The sequence below is a fragment of the Sparus aurata genome, chromosome 22 (assembly GCF_900880675.1).
Source record: "Sparus aurata chromosome 22, fSpaAur1.1, whole genome shotgun sequence".
Lineage (NCBI taxonomy): Eukaryota > Metazoa > Chordata > Actinopteri > Spariformes > Sparidae > Sparus > Sparus aurata.
In genome coordinates, this window is record NC_044208.1 from 30,936,559 (window position 1) to 30,957,705 (window position 21,147).

At 45.1% G+C, this 21,147-nt stretch overlaps 1 protein-coding gene across 5 annotated transcripts in view; it reads right to left on the bottom strand.

Annotated features, from left to right (window-relative positions):
• Positions 1-1,509: 1,509 nt before the first annotated feature.
• Positions 1,510-21,147, bottom strand: part of LOC115573521 (pleckstrin homology domain-containing family G member 3-like) — a 37,785-nt gene continuing 18,147 nt past the window's right edge. For 2 of the 5 annotated variants that reach the window (XM_030404307.1, XM_030404305.1), the window contains 17 exons: positions 19,025-19,452; positions 17,445-17,545; positions 16,980-17,049; positions 16,369-16,415; positions 14,676-14,826; positions 14,404-14,535; positions 14,060-14,242; positions 13,711-13,803; positions 13,447-13,533; positions 10,600-10,633; positions 10,181-10,288; positions 10,025-10,057; positions 9,775-9,785; positions 8,590-8,919; positions 7,657-7,758; positions 5,106-6,618; positions 1,510-4,922 (listed from right to left, as the gene is read on the bottom strand). In XM_030404307.1, the coding sequence (XP_030260167.1) occupies positions 4,006-4,922; positions 5,106-6,618; positions 7,657-7,758; positions 8,590-8,919; positions 9,775-9,785; positions 10,025-10,057; positions 10,181-10,288; positions 10,600-10,633; positions 13,447-13,533; positions 13,711-13,803; positions 14,060-14,242; positions 14,404-14,535; positions 14,676-14,826; positions 16,369-16,415; positions 16,980-17,049; positions 17,445-17,545; positions 19,025-19,452 (4,340 nt within the window). In that variant the 3' untranslated portion in view covers positions 1,510-4,005. The remainder of the gene's footprint in view (positions 4,923-5,105; positions 6,619-7,656; positions 7,759-8,589; positions 8,920-9,774; positions 9,786-10,024; positions 10,058-10,180; positions 10,289-10,599; positions 10,634-13,446; positions 13,534-13,710; positions 13,804-14,059; positions 14,243-14,403; positions 14,536-14,675; positions 14,827-16,368; positions 16,416-16,979; positions 17,050-17,444; positions 17,546-19,024; positions 19,453-21,147) is intronic. The other 3 variants (XM_030404306.1, XM_030404308.1, XM_030404309.1) reach the window with 3 other exon arrangements.

Here is a 21,147-nt window from a genome sequence, read left to right on the forward strand (position 1 = left end):
AGACGGAGTCGTGACATCACTGATCTGCTGTAGCTGCATGCTGAACGTGGCTGCCATGGCAACAAGCTCAGAAAAGAGTTTAGGGCATGTATTGTGACCTCTTCTTCTTCTTCTTCTTCTTCTTCTTCTTCTTCTTCTTCTTCTTCTTCTTCACCTGTTTCAGCGCTGGGTTTATCTGCCTAAACCGCAGTTATTGACAAATGATATCTTATTAATTATAAAAGCTGAAGCCTGTTGTTACATTAGCCATAAATGCATGTAGGGATTTAATTGTTATCTATATGTTCTATACAGAACTATTTATTCATTTATTGTAATATCTTACTCTATCCTAATAATGAAGGGGGATCTAATTTTTTGGAGGAAACAGAATTAAACTTCATTTTCTGAAATAAACGTTTTTGGATGGCTCTGATGGAGCTCGGGATTCATCAGGACAGCTGCTTCACTCCAAACTATTTCACTGAATTAACCCCAGTGTGAGCTGTTGATGAACAACACAGAACATTAATTAACTTCAGATTCTAACCAACCAGTCGAGCAATTTAAAACACAGGTGAGAAAACACAGGAAGGAAGTAACACAACATGACACCTGAGGATGAACATTATTAGAAATAAAACAGGAAACCTAAAACAGAATGAAGGCTCATCACGTCACTGTGGTTTCAGACTGTGGTGTCAGCTGTATTGAAGTCTATGGGACATGATGGAGAAACACTAGAAGCCAACACATCTACAGATCCTTCAGAGAGGAGGTGAACACCTGAGTCATCCTCCTGGAGGTGTTCACACCTTCCCCTGCCTGATGGTTTCAGGGACAGACGAACACTTGATCTGAATAAATGTCTGCAACTTTGGTTACAATAAAAAACATTTAGGCATTTTTTTTCCAAATCTAGCCGTCAACGTTCCTCTGCTCCTGCTCGAGGTACAAAATAAACTGTCAGCCTGTAACTCTTGTCTCACCTGAGTCTCAGAGTCCAGAAATGACTTTACTGTTCTTACCTGTCCTAATCTCACTGGACAAAGATGTCACTGACCTCATTGACTTGTACGGATGTTAAAATGTAAGGTTTGTGTTGAATCAGAAAGAAAACAAACCTGCAGCTCAGACAAAATGACTACAGTGGACTTCCTTTCTTCAGATTCTTCATGTTGGACTTTATGAGACACCCTGAACTTGAAAGTCTGATCAGAGAAGGCGGAGCTGCAAGTCATGTAGCTTAGCACAACTTTGATCTGGACTGTGAGTGATGGCTGGTGGTGTTGGACCTGCAGAGTCCTCGAGTCCTCCGGTCCTCTACTGCACATCTGAACACGACCCGCTTCCTGTTTCCTTCTTCATTCTTCCGAACAAAGAGGCTTCACTGTTTTCTGTGTTTATATCAGTAATTAACATTAATGTAAAATGAGGTCATCAGAGCAGCCCCTTCACAAAGCTCCGCCCCCTGACGGCTGTCACCATATTCACAATTATTGTGATATAAAACATGACATGTTGATGTTGTGACGTGTTCTGAGGTCGTTTATTGGACAAAAGAGATGAAACAGTAACACAGTTGATCACTAACCCGATCAAACAACCAGAGATGTTGTGATAATATCGGTGACATGATGTAGTTTGATAACCATCGAGTGGAAATCTGACATCATGACCTGAGAGCGTAGCCACGCCCCTGAACGCTACGCCGTCTCCAGTGAAGCTGTCACTCATCTTCATCATCATCATCACCATCACCATCATCCTCCACTGGGAGGAAATTCACTGTTAATGTCTTTGAAGCATGTTGTGAACTGATGAGGCCGACACGGTGATCACCTTCACTGAACTTTACTGCACCAACACAGCAACACAGGTTAATGTGCATGTGACTTACAGCTCCAGCCTGACAGTATTCACAGAGATCCAACAAGCATACGTAACATAACAGCCATGTGACAGTTAAATAGATCAATATACCACAAAGCAGAAAACATGTCAATATAAAAACACTCCAGGTTTCTTCTTTTCTCTCGTCTTTATTTGAATGTTTGGCATCAAAGTCATTTAAAGTAACAAAGTATTCAAGTTAACTCACTTTAAAGGTGCAATATGTTGAACAGGTCAGCATGTAGCGAGCCGCTCACTGCTGCTCACTGTAGCTGCAGTTAGCGAGTTAGATCAATAAGCTGTGCAGCTAGCGGTCTGAGTGTTCTTCTCATCACTTTAGTTACATTATGAATGTTTTCAACTCAGATTCTTACATATTGCACCTTTAATATCAGAATACTTATATCAGGACAGTGACTACATGAATGTATCCGATTACATCATCAGAGTAATCCTGAGGATCAATACACACAATTATGAGACGGACTGAGGTCATATAAACATGTATACACACAGACACACACACACACACACACACAGGTGCAGGTCAGGTGTGTTGACAGTGGTCGACTGAGTGTTGTGCAGGTGAGCAGTGGTTCCAGTCCCGGTTCTGCCACAGTGCCACTGAGCAGAATGAATCAGCTGTGTGAGTTAAAGTGTGAATGCAGAACAGAACCGACGCTTCAGGACGTAAACAAAAGAACAAATCATAAAAAATGTTCAAATAAACTTACAACAAAAAATAAAATGTAAAAGATAAAATCATCACAATTTATTGAAGTTAAATTGTTTCGATCACTCGTTCAAGTTATTTAACCTTTTTAAAACTGCTGCTGAAGTTAAAACAGCAGCGTCATAAATAAGATTAATGTTAAAAAGGAATTCAATATTTTATTTGAACATCTTTTAAAATCATCCCTTTGTTTGTCTTCCTCCTCGTTAAGCCGCTCAGATCCTCGTGTGCTGATCCGAGTGGCTCCTCTTCAAATGTTGGAACCAAGACGACCAGAGAAACCTGATCGATCGATTCATCCTGTTCATGACTTTGACACATTTGACAGTTGGCACCAGTTCAGCCGGTGTCACAGGAGGAGGACCGGACCGTCACAGTGACCTCAGACACAGAACCAGCTGATGTGGTGGACCGGGCCGTCCTCACCTCATTGAGGCTCAGCAGAATGAACTGTTGCAGAAACACAAGCTGACGTCGTGTCGAGCTGCATGAAGGAACAAAGTGACGTCCAGTCTCCATTTACAACATGGCCGACACAGAGACGCTGATCACCACAACGTCTGATTCTGTCTGAGCGAGGCCACGCAGCTGAACCAGAGCTCATGGTCTCCGTTTGGATCAGAACTTTACAGTGCAGAGGAGAAGTAGTAAGTAATGAGGTTTGACTTGAAGTTACAGAGGAGTCTCAATAAAGAAACCTGGTTAAAGACTATAATACATTTATACATGTTACAGGTGAATCAGAGGATCTCTTCTGATCCAGCTCCTGCTTCCAGTCTTTGTGCTAAGCTAGGCTAACACATCCTGGATGTCTGTCTGTACTGGACACACAAATAGTTCTGTTCCTGTGAGGTCACAGGTAGTGGTTAGTCCTCTGGAAGCACACAAGCTTAAATCTGAACACTGAAGCGTTAAAACGTTTAAAGAGTCGACGTAAGAAGACGAGCGATCCCTTCGTGTAGTGACGATTCCATAAAATAAAATGAAATAAAAGAGGAAAACCTGCCAGAACTGAACTGTGCAACACGAATAACTTCCTGTACAAAAGGTGCTTTAAACAAACCGTGTGACTGACAGGAATGTGTACGCGAGGACGTATAAAGATATATACATGTTTCTAGATATTATCTACAAAATGACAGAAAAGATCTCAAGAAAACTGGTTTTGAGATGTGACGTCTTCTAATCTCATGAAATCATTATCATACACATTATTGTGTAATGAAGAGACTTTGGGTTGATTTAATATTTCATGATTAAAGCTTTTTGTTCACCTTGAGCCTCAGCAGCTGAACACAGATTTCCCTCTCTGCTGTGTTATAATTGTTGGATTCTGCTTCTTATCAATGAATCTTTGGCTTCATGAATTCAGAGTCTTGGAGTTTTGAGGAGGTGTTTCTTTAGCTCAGACTCTGGAACTTCTCTCTCAGGTTTTTCACGATGCTCTGCTGACCAGTTTTTGTCTTCTGGCCGGACATTTTCTGGGACTCGCCATCGAGATCATTTGAGGATGCTGCTGCGGTGTCGGGCTCGTTGGACCTCACCGGCTCAGTTCTGGTTTTCACCTCCTCCCTCTGTTTATATTCATCAGACTCCTGATAGACCCGGCAGCGATCAATGACGGCCAGGATGGAGATCTTCTCCCTGCTGGTCGGTGAACGGATCTGAACATAGTTGTCCTCATCGTCCTCATTGGACCCTGCAGGTTCTGACTCCGGCTCTGGAAGCTTCTCCATGATGATCACCTTGTGTTCGGGGTCGTTTGGTAGCGGCGTCTCTGCTGCAACGTAGTAACCATCGTAGTTGACATCAGCAGCCCGATCCTGGAGCTTCTGCAGCTCAGTCATTTGTGCTCCACTCAGCCGAGGGTCCAGAGAATTGGCCCGATGAAGACGTGTCTTGCGCTCTTCTCTGCCGGCGTCCCGGCTGCTGCAAGGCTTGCTTGAAGAAACCTCCTCAGACATTCCATCAGGGAGGAAGCTGGAGGAGCAGCTGGAGTGCCTCCTCAGACCGCCGTCATACATCCGCTCAGGGAGAGAGTGACCCCGGCTCACGAGAGTCCTCTGGGAGCGACTGTGGTCGGAGTATTTGGAGCGGAGTTCTTGAACATCGGGCCAGTCAAAGCCCTCAATGGAGGATGACTGAGAGGGACTGATGGGGCTGCAGGAGCCAGCCCGGCCCGGAGAGACCACCCTGGAGTTACCTGTCGAGCTGCAGATGAGGCCGGGGGTCAGAGGTTGGCTCTGGTCTACAGGGCTCAGAGCCAGAGAGACTGGCTTTCTGTGAGAGACCACCGGCAGAGTCAGGCTGGGTTTACCTGCAAAACATACAACAGATCAAGATCAAAGTCTAATTCAGCTGTTTCAGACTCCAGACTGCTGATGTGTACTCCTCTGTTGGTCCGTTGTGTTGAGTCCGGCAGAGGAGCACACATCAGCAGTCAGTATCTAATAAGTTCAGACTTCTGAAGGCACCTTGAGACAACAAGAGGTCACAGTACCTGCACTCTCCTCCTCCACCACGCAGGGTAAGCTCTTCTTGCCCATCAGGAGGCCTTGGCTCCGCTGGCGGACGACTGGTTTGGTGGTTTTGATTCGCTGGCTGTACTGACGGGCCAGATGGAGGACTTTGCTCTTTGTCTTGTCTACCTCATCCAGCTGGTTTGGATCTTCACTGGGCCTTTCCTCCTCTGCCTTAGCCTTCAGCTGGGCGACTCGGGGAACCGGAGCCCTCAGGACGACATTGTCCTCCCTGAACACCTTCAGTGAGCCCTTCAGACTTCCTGTCTGATTCACAGCGGATGCTTTGAGCTTGAGGGGTGAGGGACTCTGGGATTCCTCTGTGATGGTGCTGAGGTCAGTTGCTCCACTCTCTCGGTCGCAGCTTTTATTTTGTTTTGCTGAGTCAGAGAGGCTGACGTCAGTCGCTCTGGAACTTCGTGGAGCTTCTCGATATCGTTCACGTCCTTTGTCTTCACTCTGAGATCTGGTGATCTCTCGCTCCATTGTCTGCCAGATCTTGATCATTTCAGATGACGGTCTGAACTCTTCATTCTCAGGTGGATTGTCCTGCACACATTGAGATCTGGACCTTTGGCTTTCTCCTGAGTCTTCTGTATCTGTGCTTCTCTGATCAGACTTAAAAGAGTCCAAAGATTCACTAGCGATCATGTGACCCAGGGTGTTTGACCCTGCTGAAGAAGGGTCAAGACTGGAGGGTGTGGTCGAGTCGGAGGGATTGGTCTGGACTGTTTCATCCTTTGGGATGCTGTTGAAACGGCTGACGGAGCTCCTGACCAGCCCAGTCGGGATGTAGGTCAGGCTCTCTCTGCGCTGCAGGCTGAAGGTGACACCCTGGTTCTCAGCACTCTCATAGTAGCTCTTGATTTTGCCGATGAGCATCTGGTCCTGCTTGGACAGAGTGGAGTCCCGTCTCCGCCGAATGCTTCGCTCAGCGTCAAAGAGGCTGTCATCCCGAGGGGACAGCATGGTCAAGTCTGTTACGCCGAAGGTCTCTGCAGGATCAGAACAGACACTGTTGAAGCGCAAAGGTCCATCGCTGGGTTCAGCAGAGAGGCTGAGGCTGCTGCCGGTCCTGCTGGGTAACCGTGGTGAAGCACAGCCGATGGAACGAGCATCGTCCTGGGCCACACTGCCTCGTTTGATGCTGTTGGTGAAGTGCTGAGCGATGGCGCTGGCTTTGTCCAGGACAGAGGAGGGAAGGATGCTGGGGGTTTCAGTCTGTTTCTCTGCTGACTCCTTCACGTCGTCCTCGTCCTCTGAGGATTCTTCACTACTCAAAGTCTTTGAATCTGAATCGGTCGTGGCAGAGGATGGTTTCTCTGTGGACTCTGGATCTCCTTCAGGCTTCAGTTCTTCTGACCTCTCAGGAGACACTTGGACCCTTGGATGTATAGAGGACAAACTGTCTGGATCAAAGGATGGTTCAGGTTCTGGATTTTCTGTGGGTTCAGGCTCTGACGGCTTCTCCTGTGGCAGTTCATCTGTGGAGGCCTAGAGGAGTAAATCCGGAACAGGAACAACAATCAGAAGTGGAAAATGTTTTCTTTACTATTCCCTTACCACCAAAGCAAACCAAGTTCTGGTTCTGGGTCAACTGGTTATGCTTTTCAATGGGCAACAGAGCCATCGCAGAGTCTCATCGTTCAGTCACTGTATACGTCTATGTCTGAATACATTTCCATTGCCAGGAACAACTACAGTGGAAGACACCGACTCTTTACAGGTGTTGCTCCCGGCTTTTCCTACATCTGCATCCAAACATGACTGGTGTCGGTCCACTCCACAATGGTTGTCATAAGCAGTTTGAGTTGGTCATGATAACCCAATTCTTTGTTCTAGACCAGCAAAGTGTTGGAATCAGCTTATAACTAAAAATGACAAAGTGAGTTAATTCCTTTAGTGAGTAAAGAAGGGCCAAAGAAAAACATACATGTAGCGTGTGCTAGCTAAACGAGAGGTGCAGCTTAGCTTCCTGCAACAACAACTGATGTCATCATAACGCGTTCACCTTTTGCTCCTAGAGCATCCTGGGTAATGAAGTCTGTTTTTAATGTAACTCCAAATCAAATGAAATTAAATGCAGTTCTCCTTTCAACTACATATTCAACATATTAACAGTTTTTAATGAATATGAATGGTAACTTATATTTTCACTTATTCTAACAAATAATATGTTCTTTCAAAGTAAATTGCCTCTCTTGAACCGGCTTCACTGAGCAGAAACCACCTCGGTCGCGAAAGTGTACAAGTACTTCTGATTCAGCATGTGTGGAACATAAACTGAGTGCAGGTTTGAGAGCACAACTCAGTTTTAAGACCTGAGAATAAGTTCCTCATCACTTAAGCAGAACTGAACCAGAGAAGGCTCCGGCTGAAGAGTTAACGGGTCCGTCTCCTGATCCCTTACCCTCCTATCTGACTGATCCTCTCAGGGACGTATTGATCACATGGATATTGTTGAATCCAAGTCATGTGCTGCTGCACCGCTCTCATACAGAAACCATTATATTTATTTCTCTTCATGTTTACCTGCTCACATGTCGGTCCAGCTCCACCCGGCTCGTCTTCCTCGGGAAGTCGGCCATTTTCTTTATCACAGCCGTTAGAAGAGACGCTGTCGCCGTCCGCCTCCTTCAGCAACAAACAAACAATAATTAACTGCTAATACAACTTCATCTTTAATGACAGACGATTGAGTCACATAGTTTCATATCGTCAACAAATAACACCCTGCGGTGTTTCTGTCTACTCATCATTAAAGGGTCACTTCACACAAACAAGACAAAAATCATTTTCTCCAACAATGTGTTGTTTTCTCTGTATGACCCACAGAACGTCTTCAGATATAATCTTCAGATACTTTGACCTTGTTGGTAGAAAGAAATCAGAAATCAAACCGCTTCATGCTTTGACACCGCAGGAAGGAAGTTTCTCTGTTGAGTGAACTGACCCTTTATTCCGTCAGTGAAGTGATAAATCCTGCACAGCAGCTTCACACCGAGCACAAAGTCATTCTCTGAAACCAAACATGCAAATAAAAGAAGCAGCACAGCAACCGAACACCGAGCGGCAGCACACTGGATCCAACCTGAAGACTCGGTTCCGGTCAGAGTTCAGCTCCTCGGCAGGTCGGACCAGACTACATGATGCCAAAGCTGCAGGTCAGCTGAAATGAAGCTCCGCAAAGCAGAACGAAATGAAATGAAGGAAAGAGTAGTTCAGGTTATTAGTGTGAGCCACAACCTGAAGTGACCGGTCCGAACCACTGCTGGACCTCAGACTGAGGCTCAGTCCGTCACCAGCTGCTGTTAGTTCCACACATGAAGCTCATGCAGAGAGCTGAGAGCTCCTGACAGCAAGTGATCAGTGGGACTGTTATCTGTCTCTTTAGTGTGTTACGGAGCGGCCGGGTGGAGGACGCCATGTTGGAGGAAACCTGAAGCTGGCAGCAGAGAGCCTCACCGTCACCATGGAGACCCTGAGGTGCCAGCAGGAGATGGCAGCCAGCACCGAGCTGGCGAAGTCGTCTACCTGCTCGTCCTCCAGCAGAAGGTCGTCCACCTCGCCGTCCTCTGTCTGATGAGAGCGCTGAGGAGACAACCTCCCCGCCTCCTCCTCCTCCTCGCTGCAGAGCAGTCGCTCCAGGGAATCCTTCCTGCTGCCCAGCTCCTCCTCCTGCTCCTCCTGCTCCTCTTCCTCCTCCTCCTCCTCCTCCTCCTCCTCCTCCCGCTCCTCGGCTCGCTCGGCCCCGGCCTGGCAGCTGGTGGCATGCTGCAGAGAGCATCTGTGTCGCTGAAACACACCCTCACTGTCTGAGTGCTGCAGGACGCTGCTCACCGTTCACAGCACTGATGGACCATCTGCTCCTCGGCCCCCGGGTTACCCTATATAACCTCTATGTAATCTGATTACTTGTTGAGGAAACTGTCATCACAGCCTCCTCCAGCGGCCATGTTGGTTCTGGATGTGTTAACTTCTATACCAACGCGACACATCGGCGGTTGTGGGAAGTTACAGCTTCTTGTTTTAAGATGGACAGATCTGTTTTCATGTGTAAAGGCACATAAATGAGCTTTTATTCCACCCAGTGTCACACCTGGCAACAGGAACTGTGCACCGTCTGGTTACACTTTCAAAATAAAGGCACCAAAACTACCTGGTTAAGTCCAGGAAAAGATCACAGTTTGTCTTAAAATAACTACATCCCTGAAACCACTGAGTGTCCTGCAGAGGTCGCTGTGGAGCTCAGCAGGACAACCGTCACTAGCAGAGGATCATAATGACTGACGCACTTTAAGGCTTTAGCAGTGTTAGCTCAGGAAGCTAACAACAACAACAGTGACAATAACAGATCTTCACGAAGGACCGACCACAGCAGAGGATCAGTGTCCTGTTACCATGGAGAACGCTGGTTCTGGTTCGGTGACAGGACGCTTCAGAGGTCACACCCATAATTAGCACAAAGCATGATGGGAGCTGTAGTGAGGTGGACAGCTTCACACAGCATTCAAACATCTCGTCTTCAGACCCCAGTTATTTACTTTATTTGTTTGCAGGCTAAAAAGTGGTGTGTGTGTGTGTGTGTGTGTGTGTGTGTGTGTGTGTGTGTGGTGTGTGTGTGTGTGTGATGAGCAGCTCGTCTCTTACCTTTACGATGGCTGTGATGAAGAGGAGGGTCAGCGGGAGAGGAAGAAGAGCAGATGGTTAAACACAGACAGTAAAATGTTCAGGTCATCACAACAGTCAGTGGCATTAAAATACTGAAAACAATTAACAGATAAACGAGCTCAGGATGGAGAGAATCTGAAGAGATGAAACTAAAGTGACCAGCAGATGTCTGAGGACTCTGTGAGGTCAGTGAACGCAGCACGAGACAGGAAGTAGTGGTGTTGTTTACCTTTGCTGCTTTTCAGTGTTTGTTTGATCGGCTCTGAAGAAGAAAACAAACATGTACAGATCAAAGAAGATGTTGATGAAAACACAAATGGATCTGTAAACAGGAAGTCCTTCATGTTGGGTGTGTGTGTGTGTGTGTGTGTGTGTGTGTGTGTACCTGACTGTCGTCGTCCCTGGCGACTCTCTCTCTCTCGTGGAAACTCATCCGATTGAAAGGACAGAGCTTTGTTCAGCCGCTCAGGACTGTAGCGGTACCTGGGAGGGTCTGCAGGGGGAACAACAATAAACAACAACAACAACAACAATAAACAACAAAAACAACAACAACAACAACATAACTGAGTACAAACATTCAGTGTTTGTGTTCTTCCTGCTGCACAGCTGGTCCTGGGAACTTACACACTACTGTCAACATACAGCTGATTAGTATTTCTTTATTGATCGACGTGAAACTAATCAGCTCCATTAAGGTTGTTAAATTGATCTCAACTTCAATCAGCTGTGAGATTAAAATAAACATTTGTACATCAGAAATAATTCAAACAAACAACCTGTTTATGTTCAACATTTACTCACATGTAGGATTCATCTCCAAGATGGCGTCTTTAGCCTGAAACAAGCAAAACAACAAACAGTAAACTGGTGATACTGGTGTTACTGGTATTAGTGGTGTTACTGGTGATACTGGTGTTAGTGGTGTTAGTGGTGATACTGGTGTTAGTGGTGTTACTGGTGATACTGGTATTAGTGGTGTTAGTGGTGATACTGGTAATACTGGTGTTAGTGGTGATACTGGTGTTAGTGGTGTTAGTGGTGATACTGGTGATACTGGTGTTAGTGGTGTTACTGGTGATACTGGTGTTAGTGGTGTTAGTGGTGATACTGGTGTTAGTGGTGATACTGGTGTTAGTGGTGATACTGGTGTTAGTGGTGTTACTGGTGATACTGGTGTTAGTGGTGTTAGTGGTGATACTGGTAATACTGGTGTTAGTGGTGTTACTGGTGATACTGGTATTAGTGGTGTTACTGGTGATACTGGTATTAGTGGTGATACTGGTGATACTGGTGTTAGTGGTGTTAGTGGTGATACTGGTATTAGTGGTGATACTGGTGATACTGGTGTTAGTGGTGTTACTGGTGATACTGGTGTTAGTGGTGTTACTGGTGATACTGGTATTAGTGGTGTTAGTGGTGATACTGGTATTAGTGGTGATACTGGTGATACTGGTGTTAGTGGTGTTACTGGTGATACTGGTGTTAGTGGTGTTACTGGTGATACTGGTATTAGTGGTGTTACTGGTGATACTGGTGATACTGGTGTTACTGGTATTAGTGGTGTTACTGGTGATACTGGTAATACTGGTGTTACTGGTGATACTGGTGTTAGTGGTGTTAGTGGTGATACTGGTAATACTGGTGTTAGTGGTGTTACTGGTGATACTGGTGTTAGTGGTGTTAGTGGTGTTAGTGGTGTTAGTGGTGATACTGGTAATACTGGTGTTACTGGTGATACTGGTGTTAGTGGTGTTAGTGGTGATACTGGTAATACTGGTGTTAGTGGTGTTAGTGGTGATACTGGTGATACTGGTGTTAGTGGTGATACTGGTGTTAGTGGTGATACTGGTGATACTGGTGTTAGTGGTGTTACTGGTGATACTGGTGTTAGTGGTGTTAGTGGTGTTACTGGTGATACTGGTGTTAGTGGTGATACTGGTGTTAGTGGTGTTAGTGGTGATACTGGTAATACTGGTGATACTGGTAATACTGGTGTTACTGGTATTAGTGGTGTTACTGGTATTAGTGGTGTTACTGGTGTTACTGGTATTAGTGGTGTTACTGGTGATACTGGTATTAGTGGTGTTACTGGTGATACTGGTATTAGTGGTGTTACTGGTGATACTGGTATTAGTGGTGTTACTGGTGATACTGGTATTAGTGGTGTTAGTGGTGTTACTGGTGTTAGTGGTGTTAGTGGTGTTAGTGGTGTTACTGGTGATACTGGTGTTAGTGGTGTTAGTGGTAATACTGGTGATACTGGTGTTAGTGGTGTTACTGGTGATACTGGTGTTAGTGGTGTTAGTGGTGTTACTGGTGTTAGTGGTGTTAGTGGTGTTACTGGTGATACTGGTATTAGTGGTGTTGGTGGTGATACTGGTGTTAGTGGTGTTAGTGGTGTTAGTGGTGTTACTGGTGATACTGGTGTTAGTGGTGTTAGTGGTAATACTGGTGATACTGGTGTTAGTGGTGTTACTGGTGATACTGGTGTTAGTGGTGTTAGTGGTGTTAGTGGTGATACTGGTGATACTGGTGTTAGTGGTGTTACTGGTGATACTGGTGTTAGTGGTGTTAGTGGTGATACTGGTGTTAGTGGTGTTAGTGGTGATACTGGTATTAGTGGTGTTACTGGTGATACTGGTATTAGTGGTGTTACTGGTGATACTGGTATTAGTGGTGTTACTGGTGATACTGGTGTTAGTGCTGATACTGGTATTAGTGGTGTTACTGGTGATACTGGTATTAGTGGTGTTACTGGTGATACTGGTGTTAGTGGTGATACTGGTATTAGTGGTGTTACTGGTGATACTGGTGTTAGTGGTGTTAGTGGTGATACTGGTGTTAGTGGTGTTAGTGGTGTTACTGGTGATACTGGTGTTAGTGGTGTTAGTGGTGATACTGGTGATACTGGTGTTAGTGGTGTTAGTGGTGATACTGGTGATACTGGTGTTAGTGGTGTTAGTGGTGTTAGTGGTGATACTGGTGTTAGTGGTGTTAGGGGTGTTAGTGGTGATACTGGTGATACTGGTGATACTGGTGTTAGTGGTGTTAGTGGTGATACTGGTGTTAGTGGTGTTAGTGGTGTTACTGGTGATACTGGTGTTAGTGGTGTTAGTGGTGTTAGTGGTGATACTGGTGATACTGGTGTTAGTGGTGATACTGGTGATACTGGTGATACTGGTGTTAGTGGTGTTAGTGGTGATACTGGTGATACTGGTGTTAGTGGTGATACTGGTGATACTGGTGATACTGGTGTTAGTGGTGTTAGTGGTGATACTGGTGTTAGTGGTGTTAGTGGTGTTAGTGGTGTTACTGGTGATACTGGTGTTAGTGGTGTTAGTGGTGTTAGTGGTGATACTGGTGATACTGGTGTTAGTGGTGATACTGGTGATACTGGTGTTAGTGGTGTTAGTGGTGTTACTGGTGATACTGGTGTTAGTGGTGTTAGTGGTGATACTGGTGACACTGGTATTAGTGGTGTTACTGGTGATACTGGTGTTAGTGGTGTTAGTGGTGTTAGTGGTGATACTGGTGACACTGGTATTAGTGGCGTTACTGGTGATACTGGTGTTAGTGGTGTTAGTGGTGATACTGGTGATACTGGTGTTACTGGTGTTGCTGGTGATACTGGTGTTAGTGGTGTGCGACCTTTTGTGGGATGATGGCGTGGTGATTTTCCAGGATGAGGCGTTTGATGTGATGAGCCCACAGCTTCTTCTCCTCCACCGTCTTCGCCTGCAAACATTTACAACAAACAAAGATTTCAACAACACAGAGAGACACCATGTTTATATTTTACAACTCGGAACGCATCACAGTTAGCATCAATAACATGTAAATATACTGTGTGAGACAGGACGACAGGTAGGAACAGGTGGAGGTCAGGTTGAGGACAGGTGCAGACAGTCTCACCTGGACAGTGTGAGGCTGTTTGGGGTGTTTGTAGTGAGTCACACTGAAGCTCAGAGAGTCTTTGGCACTTTCAATCAGCATCAGAGTGGAGCACTGACAGCAAACACACACATAAACAGAGAGTGATGTCACAGACTCGGGGTGTTAATCAGCCTGCCAGAGGTGAACGATTCTTTCAGATGAATTCATATGTTTTCCATCAGACCTGAAAATGTCTTTGATCCTCAATCAGTAATCAATAATTCTTAGTTGTGCATTGTAGGTGAGTGTCGCTGACCCCCCCACATGTTTCATGTGTTCGAGTGTCTGGTGTGTAAGTGAGGTTCTTGTAGAACAGCGTGGTCCTCACAGAGATGTGCGTCTTGTAGACATAGTGTTCTCCGCGGCGTTTGGTGATGAGCAGCATGCGGTCGAACAGGAAGAGCGTCCTCTCGTTTTTAGCTCGATGGACCTTGAAGGTTCCCTCCAGAACCAGCTCTCCATACGTGGTGAGGTCCGGCCCTTTCCAGTTCAGCAGCAGAGACTGAACCTCCTGAACGACACACACACAGGTCAGCATGACGTTTGCTTAGCATCGTTATAACAGCTGCAGGTCTGATCATCAAGTACTTACTCCTGTAACTAAGGTACAGGTAAAGTAATGTAGTAGAAACAGAGAGTGAAATATCAGTACTGAGTGATCATGTGACGGACCTGCAGTCTGACGGCGTGCTCGTGCTTCCTCTTCATGTCGTTGATGTACCACGCCACGCCCGTCATGGTGTAGATCGCCTCCTCCACCACCTCATACCCCTCCTCCTCCGGGTCAAAGTGCTTCGCTATCTCCTGCATCATCATCATCATCATCATCATCATCATCATCACCATCATCACCATCATCATCATCATCATCACCATCATCATCACCACCATCATCATCATCATCACCATCATCATCAGTGACATCACTCAGGTGTGTTGGCTACCTGGAGCAGCAGGTGGTATTTGAGGATCCTCTGAACCGGTTTGAGCAGGTACGAGCCGAGAGGTAACGAACGCTTCAACGCAGCCTGACGGTCCCGGAAGAACTTGGCGAGAGATTTGTTCCTCATGCACTCCGTCAGCGCTGCAACTGAACTGCAAGAGGGGGCAAAACAAACAGGTGTGAATAGGAACCCTGTTTTTAACATCAGGTGTGAATAAGTGAAGTCAGGTGTGCTTGGATAGAAGCTGCTGTGATGAATGAAAAGGTTGTGTAAATAAGAAAACCAGGTGTGATCAGCCAGAAACAAAGAGGTGTGAACAGGAACACTGATTATACCATCAGGTGTGAACCAGGTGTGAATGGACAGAGACAAGTGTGTGCATGTAGAAACTGGTGCAAACAGGGAAAGGACAGATACCAGCAAGTAGAAACAGTTGTGAAGAGATACACAGAGGTGTGAACAGACACACAGAGGTGTGAAGAGATACACAGAGGTGTGAACTAACGCACAGAGGTGTGAACAGACACACAGAGGTGTGAACAGACACACAGAGGTGTGAACTAACACACAGAGGTGTGAACAGACACACAGAGGTGTGAACAGACAAACAGAGGTGTGAACAGACACACAGAGGTGTGAACTAATGCACAGAGGTGTGAACAGACACACAGAGATGTGAAAAGACAAACAAAGGTGTGAACAGACACACAGAGGTGTGAAGAGATACACAGAGGTGTGAACAGACACACAGAGGTGTGAACTAACACACAGAGGTGTGAACAGACACACAGAGGTGTGAACTAACACACAGAGGTGTGAACAGACACACAGAGGTGTGAAAAGACAAACAAAGGTGTGAACAGACACACAGAGGTGTGAAGAGATACACAGAGGTGTGAACAGACACACAGAGGTGTGAACTAACACACAGAGGTGTGAACAGACACTCAGAGGTGTGAACTAACACACAGAGGTGTGAACAGATACACAGAGGTGTGAACAGACACACAGAGGTGTGAACTAACACACAGAGGTGTGAACAGACACACAGAGGTGTGAACTAACACACAGAGGTGTGAACAGACACACAGAGGTGTGAACAGACACACAGAGGTGTGAACAGACACACAGAGGTGTGAACTAACACACAGAGGTGTGAACAGACACACAGAGGTGTGAACTAACACACAGAGGTGTGAACAGACAAACAAAGGTGTGAACAGACACACAGAGGTGTGAATTAACACACAGAGGTGTGAACAGACACACAGAGGTGTGAACAGACACACAGAGATGTGAACTAACACACAGAGGTGTGAACAGACACACAGAGGTGTGAACAGACACACAGAGGTGTGAACTAACATACAGAGGTGTGAACAGACACACAGAGGTGTGAACAGACACACAGAGGTGTGAACTAACACACAGAGGTGTGAACAGACACACAGAGGTGTCAACTAACACACAGAGGTGTGAACAGACACACAGAGGTGTGAACAGACAAACAGAGGTGTGAACAGACACACAGAGGTGTGAAAAGACGCACAGAGGTGTGAAAAGACGCACAGAGGTGTGAACTAACACACAGAGGTGTGAACAAACTGCAGTCACTGCAGTAACAGAACTGGTACTGCGGTACTGTGGTGTTGCTGCAGTATAAATATAGTGTCTGCAGACTGTCAGTACTCACTTTGGGTAGTTGGTGCAGTACTGTGTGTAGATCTCAAAGTACTCGCTCTGAAAGGAGACAAAGTGTTACTTCAGTAAATGAAGTAAAAATACTACAACAGTACACGTCACACTGTGACATCATTAAACTGTGACATTATCACACTGTGACATCATTCAGTGACTGTGACATCATTCAGTGACTGTGACATCATTCAGTGACTGTGGCATATTAATAAAGTGATTTATTCTCAGAAATGAAATAATCCAGAACAAAGAAACATCTTGATGTTAATAGTTATGATAAATAGTTATTGATGATGATCAAACAACAAAATGATTCTGATCGAAAATAAGTAAATGTTTTAAATCAGCGGATAATTAACGACTGCCTCATTATTTTATTACAGTCTGATTGATTCTAACTGGTGAAAACTGAAATATGAAGGAGTTCAACAAATTTAATTTACAGAAAATAATCATAAATAAAGATTTTTGTTCAACTGAAGTGAAAGTGAAACTGCTTCTTCTTCAAAAAAGTAGAAAATGATTTCATGTTCTGATCCAGTGAAGCGTGTTTAAGTTAACAAGATCATTAAATGGAACAGACGACCTGCCGGGAATGATTCTCACCTTCATGACGAAGCACCTGGCGACGCCCACCGGGTCGTTGTCACACATGTCAAGAGCCTGAAGCAGCTCGCTGTCGACAGGAAATGCTGTTACCATGACGACAGTGACAACAACAACAACAACAACAACAATAGGCTGACTCACAGGTCCGGTCAGTAACGGTTCTGGAGCTCAAGTCAAAGGAAATAATCTGAATATATCTAATAATGACATTGATCCATGCTGACAGCAGGTGTAGTGACACCACCGGTCCAGCAGGTGGAGCTGCCAGATCAGTTTGTCTCAATAAAGTTTTGAACTTTAACCGTTAAAATCAGTTTGTGGATGAAACAAAGTGACGAGTGAAGAATCTGACATCAGAACAAGAATATAATAACAGAAGTGATCTGAACTTGGATACTTCTGTTGGTTCCGCTGGTTCTGGAGCTGCAGACACCAGCAGAACTTCACTGGTCACTGACTCACCTGTTGAACTCGTAGATGTCCTCGATGTTTCCAAACAGAGAGCACACCTGCTCAGGACGGATTGACAGATCACACTGATCAATGATGTGGGCCAGGTAATCCTGCGGGGGGGGGGGGAGAAAAGTAATCTGATTACTTCTGTCTGGATCACTGTGGACACATTTGAACTTTATGTTTGATTTCTTATGTTTTTTGTTTTTACTCAAGTCACAAAAAACAATTATTGATTTGATATCAATTATCAGTTTCAGTTTTTGTTTTGCACCATTAAAATTGTTTATTCTCTGAATTAATTTACATAATACAACCAATTTAATAAATACATGTGTGAGTGTGAGAGTGTGTGTGAGTGTGTGTGTGTGTGTGTGTATGTGTGTGTGTATGTGTGAGTGTGCGTGTGTGTGCGTGTGTGTGAGTGTGCGTGTGTGTGAGTGTGCGTGAGTGTGTGTGTGTGTATGTGTGTGTGTATGTGTGAGTGTGCGTGTGTGTGCGTGTGTGTGAGTGTGCGTGAGGTTATCTGATCCTCAGTGTTACATAAGAACTTAATCAGGTCTTAAGGAGTTAATTTTAGTGGCGGTGGCTCAGGGACTCTCAGAGACTCTCAGAGACTCTCAGAGACTCTCAGGGACTCTCAGAGACTCTCAGAGACTCTCAGAGATCAGGACTCTCAGGGACTCTCAGGGACTCTCAGAGACTCTCAGGGACTCTCAGGGACTCTCAGAGACTCTCAGGGACTCTCAGGACTCTCAGAGACTCTCAGAGACTCTCAGGGACTCTCAGAGACTCTCAGAGACTCTCAGAGACTCTCAGGGACTCTCAGAGACTCTCAGAGACTCTCAGAGACTCTCAGGGACTCTCAGGGACTCTCAGGGACTCTCAGGGACTCTCAGGGACTCTCAGAGACTCTCAGAGACTCTCAGGGACTGGTCGGTCCTGGTCTATTCTGGTCTGTTCTGGTCCGTCTGATGTTTCTTCTGACTCAGCAGCTCATTAATGAAACTTCATGAAGAAACATTAATTACATGTATCACAAACTATTTAAGTTTTTACCTGCAGAATTAAGATTCTGACATCTTTTGATAACATGAGTCATATTTTGATATTCAGATTTATTTTTTGTTTTTCTTGCAGACTTTGTAGAAAATGTGACTATCATTAAAGTTAATTATTTATACGTCTGTTTAAATCCTGTAGCATCCAATGTCAACAGCTTTTATTTTGAAGGGTATTGTATGTATTACTTATAATATTGAATATTGAATATGTACAATGGTTATCTATAAATGAAATGTTTTGTCATGTAGATGAACATGTCCTGTAACTTCACCTCGTCTCTGTTCAGACAGTAATGAGATAGTTAAGTTTTATTACAGCAGACTTCGTTGCTGATTTTCACCCGTCGTCAGTTAAGGTGTTTCATTTCTGTGATCACCTCTCTGGATGCTGGTGATCTATTGATGAATGATGAGTTAATGTTTGTAATCGTATATGTTGACGTGAGATGTAACGATAAAGTATTTATAAAGATATTAAACGATGACCTGCATGTGTGGAGACTAGCTGTGAGGATCAGGACTCACCTCTACGATCATGCGCAGGTCTCTGACGTACATCCTCTCAGTCTCGATGATCTCCATGACGACCCGGTCCAGATAAGTCAGCTGTGGGTTCGGCGCCATGCTTCTGCTTATAAATGGTGACACCTGCTGGCGGCGGCTGGAGGCTCGACTCGCCGTGGATTCTTTATTGTTGTTGTTGTTGTTTATGAGGTTGAGGCCTCGCCCCCTCCGGTCAGACTCGCCATCTGTAGCGCCCCCTCCAGGGCTCAGGTCCAGGTCGGGGGTCTGTGTGGACGGTGGCGGGGTGAGGTTGTCTTCTCGGTACGATCCGGACCCCGAGGATATCGTGGAGATCAGGCTCACCGGGCGTCGGTCAGAAGAGTCGGAGGGCGTGGCCGACGGAGCGCGCTCATTACTGCTGATGGAGGCGGTGGACAGGCGGGCCGACTCTGGGGAGAGAGTGGGACTTTCACAATAAGAGTCCTATCATGACCACAACTGGGAGACTTTCACAATAAGAGTCTTTATGTGATCACAAGATGCAGACTTTCACAATAAGAGTTTCTGGTTACATCATAACAAAGACTGCCGCTGGACTTCTGGGTCCTGTTTGAACTTTAATGAGTTAGTTTTTGTTCCTGACAGTTTCATGATGTCACACACTGATTACTGTTATCAGAAACTCCCTGAACTAAAAATAAACTGGTACCAGCTGATGACTGGTTCTGTCGGTTCAGTCGTCCCCCCTCATGAATCATGACGTCTGTAACCTCTGGACAGTTTCAGGTTATTTTCATCGGCCTGAAGAATTTAAAGAATCCGTGTGAACAGGTTTGTTCAGGCTGAAGACGAGCAGACGGATCCAGGTTCTGTTCAGGCTCCACAAAGAACACCTGAAAACTGGTGCCAGGAACATTGAGATAAATACAGACTATCAGAACCTGAACACGGACCGTCAGAACCAACCGTGATTACCAAAGTAATCTATATGTAATAGATTACTTTGATGTATGTGACAACACAAACAGCTTGAGAGGAGCCGCGGAGCAACAGAGCAGCTCACTGAACCTGTTTAAACAGTCTGCAGTGAGTGAACACAAACCGTCTCTCAGCCAACCACATCTCACCACATCACAAACATCCAATCACAGTGAAGCAGCAGGTTCCCTCCACCCAGACACACCTGAGAACATGAAGCTGCTGATTAACACTGATCACATCTGATCATTAAGTCTGATTGATAATGGATTGGTTTGTTCTGTTGATCAAATCATCTTGATTTCTGCTGTTGCATGGCGGCCATTTTGAGTTCTGGTGGGAAACGACTTCACCGTCATTTAAAGTTTATTTAATCATATTAAGAATATTTACAGCTGATTTCTGTATTTTAGATTTTATTTATTAATTCCGACACAAATTTATGTTAGCGGCTACAAATTAAAGTGTAATGTTCCTTTAAACAAGTTACATCAATTTATTCACTGCACACATTTAAAAACGTGTCTGTTGTCCAAAGTGCTAAAATAAATAATCACATTAATAATAATGATGTGATTTAAATGTATGTTGAAACAAATGTTAACTACAGGGTAACAATCAAAATAGAAGACTAATTAGCAGCTACGTGCTAATACAGGCTAATATTATGCTAAATATTAGCAAGAGAGAACTGAGCAGCAACAAGATAAATGTCGGAGTGCCGTCAGCAGTGAGCATGTCGACACTGTCAGCCAGACGTGAGCTGCTGGAGCTCTGATGAAACTAAACGTCGGCTCTGTTTGTTTCTACTCTTCGACACTTTTAGCTTCATCTGTGAAATGTTGACTGTTTGTGATAAGAAGTTGCTGCAGTTTCACATTCTTACTGCTCAAAATGGCCGCCGTGTTTGGGTTGGTGTTAGCGAACATACCGGCTAACCACCCGTCAGGTTTAGATAAATATCTGAAGAGCAGCGACACAGAGAGTCCACCTGAGACAGAAACACAACAACAGCACAATGACACTTCAGTGTGAAATCACTTCTTCATGTTCAGAAACAGAAGAAACACCCGGAAACAAAAAGCTGCTTCAAGTCTGACGAACGCCGGGTTCTCCCCTTCTGCTATTGGAGCCTGAACGCAGCATTAACACAACTTTACTCATCA